At 41.0% G+C, this 3,054-nt stretch overlaps 1 protein-coding gene across 1 annotated transcript; it reads left to right on the top strand.

The window, feature by feature from the left end:
• The first annotated feature begins 943 nt into the window (after positions 1 to 943).
• Positions 944 to 2,457, top strand: LOC138141237 (carboxypeptidase B-like). Its single transcript, XM_069061936.1, has 4 exons — positions 944 to 1,099; positions 1,151 to 1,363; positions 1,411 to 1,501; positions 1,553 to 2,457. Exons 1-4 carry the CDS (start codon positions 1,035 to 1,037, stop codon positions 2,426 to 2,428), a joined length of 1,245 nt encoding a protein of 414 aa, XP_068918037.1. The 5' UTR covers positions 944 to 1,034; the 3' UTR covers positions 2,429 to 2,457.
• Positions 2,458 to 3,054: the final 597 nt, after the last annotated feature.

Genomic DNA, 3,054 nt, shown 5'->3' with positions numbered 1-3,054 from the left:
GACGAATCGCTGCCAACTTAAAAGTCTCACCAAAGCTATTATTACGTCAATTTCAACAACAAAACCCACAACATTACGGTTTTCTGTTTGTTTTTGAACTGGTTGCGGCATACTTGGCCCTTTAAGTTAATTTATGATACCCTATATTACCCTAATAATTAGATACCTACTAATTTTCAAGTCAATACCATCTATTGCCACTTTAGACTCTTTGGAGAATTAAATTTTAAAATTTTAAAGCATTTAAAGCTCCAAATCGAAGAAATACCATCTAAAATACATCTAAATAACATCTAATCTTCATTGTTATTGTTATTATTATTTTGAAATATGTGAGTTGTCATAGCAACGCAACATAACCAGTGGCGTGCAATATGTACTTTTCAGTGTTTTCGTCTCTTCGTTGAACTTTATTTTCTAGATTAATTTCTGTTTACTTAGTCTTTTATGTCTTACGTAGATAAATAACTCAAGTGTGTAAACCATTCGGTACTTAACAAAAATAGAAAAAGTTTTGTTTGTACTTAATCTACTTTTCTTGAATTGAAACAAGATTAGGGGGTTTAAGATTGATTGATTTAGCTGTATAGAAGCTTAAATTTAGTAAGGAAAAATGTTGCATTTGCATTAAAAACTATAGAAACTATACCTATCCTCGAAAAGAGAAAATCAAAAACAAAAAAGTAACAAATGTCAGGTTTGACGTAAGAACAAAAAACAGCAGTCTTGATTCTTAAGATAGGTAATTGTGTGTATTTAATATAAGAAGGTGTTAATTAAAAGCTGATAAAGAAAGCGTTTGAGACATAAAATTGTCAATTTTTATTGATTGATCCGATTTTTGCTTCAGGGATTAGTAATCAATATTTGTTTAATGTTATCTGATCAAACGGTGCTTTCGGAACAATTACATCACGTGATTACACATAGATGTACCAATTATATTATCAAAATGGTTGCAACAAATAAGTTATATCACAATGTGATAACACCTATAAAAGGGAGAAGCCCAAACACTCGTTTGTAGTAACGAAATGAGGGCCACAGTACTCGTAGCACTCGCCCTTTTGGGCTTCGCCTCTGGTGTCAGTTATGACGGGTAAACCCACCCTAATTTCACCTTTTACAAATCAAAAACGAACCGTTGCAGGTACAAGGTTTACAAAGTGGTACCCAAAACCGAAATCGAAAATGTCTACTTGAACTCTCTGGCTTCCAGTGCAGATTTCGACTTTTGGTCGACAATCAACAAGGTTGGCAACCCTGTCACGGTTATGGCATCCCCCAAAGTGCAGCGCATGTTCGAAGATTACCTGAAGACCAACAATTTGGAGTATAACGTGGAAATCGAAAATGTGGAGAGGTGAGTACTTCAGTACTTGTCCTCAGCGTTTGACATTTCTCGTGTAGCACCATAGAAGCCGAGAGACAGTACCACCGATCCAAAGAGGCCTTGAAGTCTGGAAGGATCAGCTTCGACCAGTACTTGCGCCACGACCAGGTACTCCATTTCCTAAATTAAGCGATTGCGCTTTTGACGAGTTTGGTGCAGATCAACGCTTACTTGGACCAACTCGCCAAAGACTACCCCGACACTGTTACCTTGGAGAGCTTCGGGCAGTCGTACGAAAAACGCCAAATGAATCTGGTACGCATCTCGTCGGGTTCCAGCAGTTCCAAACCTGTGATTTTCGTCGACGCTGGGATCCACGCCAGGGAGTGGATCGCTCCTGCTACCGCCCTCTACCTCATCAACCAACTGGTGGAGAACCCCGCCAACAGCGACCTAATAAGAGACGTAGACTGGATCATCCTCCCGTGTCTCAATCCCGACGGGTACGAGTACAGCTGGAACAGCGACCGCCTCTGGCGGAAGACCGTCTCACCAGGCAGTCTCTGCAACGGCTGCGACGCCAACCGCAACTTCGATTTCCACTGGATGGAAGCTGGCGCCAGCAGTTGGGAGTGCTCCGAGACCTACGCCGGCAAGCAAGCCTTCTCCGAGGTGGAGGCCAGACACTTGAGGGACTACTTGGCCAAGACCGCCAACATCAAGGCGTACCTCACGCTGCACAGCTACGGCCAGTACTTGCTCTACCCGTGGGGTTACGGCAATGTCCTCCCCGACAACTGGAGGGAGCTGGATGACCTTGGTCATCAAGTTGACAACGCTATCAGAGCAGTTAGCGGTACCAGATACACCATAGGTAGTTCCACTCAGGTGTTGTACGCTGCTGCGGGGGCTAGCGACGACTGGGCCATGGGTGGCGCTGGTATCGATATCGTCTACACCATTGAGCTCCCCGGGGGCGGCGTGTACGGATTCGATCTGCCCGCTTCCAGGATCCAGGGAGTGGTAGTCGAGACCTTCGAAGGGTTCAAAGTGTACGCCGACTACGTCGCCAAGAATCGCAAGATCGACAATTAAATATTATGCAATAAAAACTCTTTACAATTTTTTTGTGACACTAGTACCGCCCAAAAATAGTACCAAATACATCACCAAGGTAGTACGATGTTATACAACGTACTAAAAGCTTCTCATGCTTTCATCCATTTCGAAATAAACATGAGTACCACCCTAAACTCTATACAGGGTGTTATTGAAAGTTGTACAGATATTTTAACCACGAGCTACTGGCTTCATGTAGAACTCGGAAAAAATATCTAAAAAATTCTATGTCAAAAAATAAAATGACATTTATTTTTTGAGCTACAATTTTTTTTAATTGCTTTTAGTCTTCTACGTTGTCAAACAACCTCGTAAGTAAAATTTCGACACATTTTAAAAATACACCCTGTATATCATATTTTATAAAACGTACACCAATGCGGTTTCCTTGTTTTAAAGCATATTTTCTGTAGGTTACTTCGCATTGGCGTACATTTTATAAAACATGATATACAGGGTGTATTTTTAAAATGTGCTGAAATTGTACCTACGAGGTTGCAGGACAACGTAGAAAACTAGGAAGTATATTCGTATAAGTACCACTCTGTATTATTGTCATTTAGAAGTACCTACTCATGTGTTTTTATTTTGTGTCAGATATG

This window comes from Tenebrio molitor, chromosome 1 (genome assembly GCF_963966145.1).
Source record: "Tenebrio molitor chromosome 1, icTenMoli1.1, whole genome shotgun sequence".
Lineage (NCBI taxonomy): Eukaryota > Metazoa > Arthropoda > Insecta > Coleoptera > Tenebrionidae > Tenebrio > Tenebrio molitor.
The sequence above is the reverse complement of the archived record's forward strand: the minus strand, read 5'-3'. Positions and strand labels throughout refer to the sequence as shown.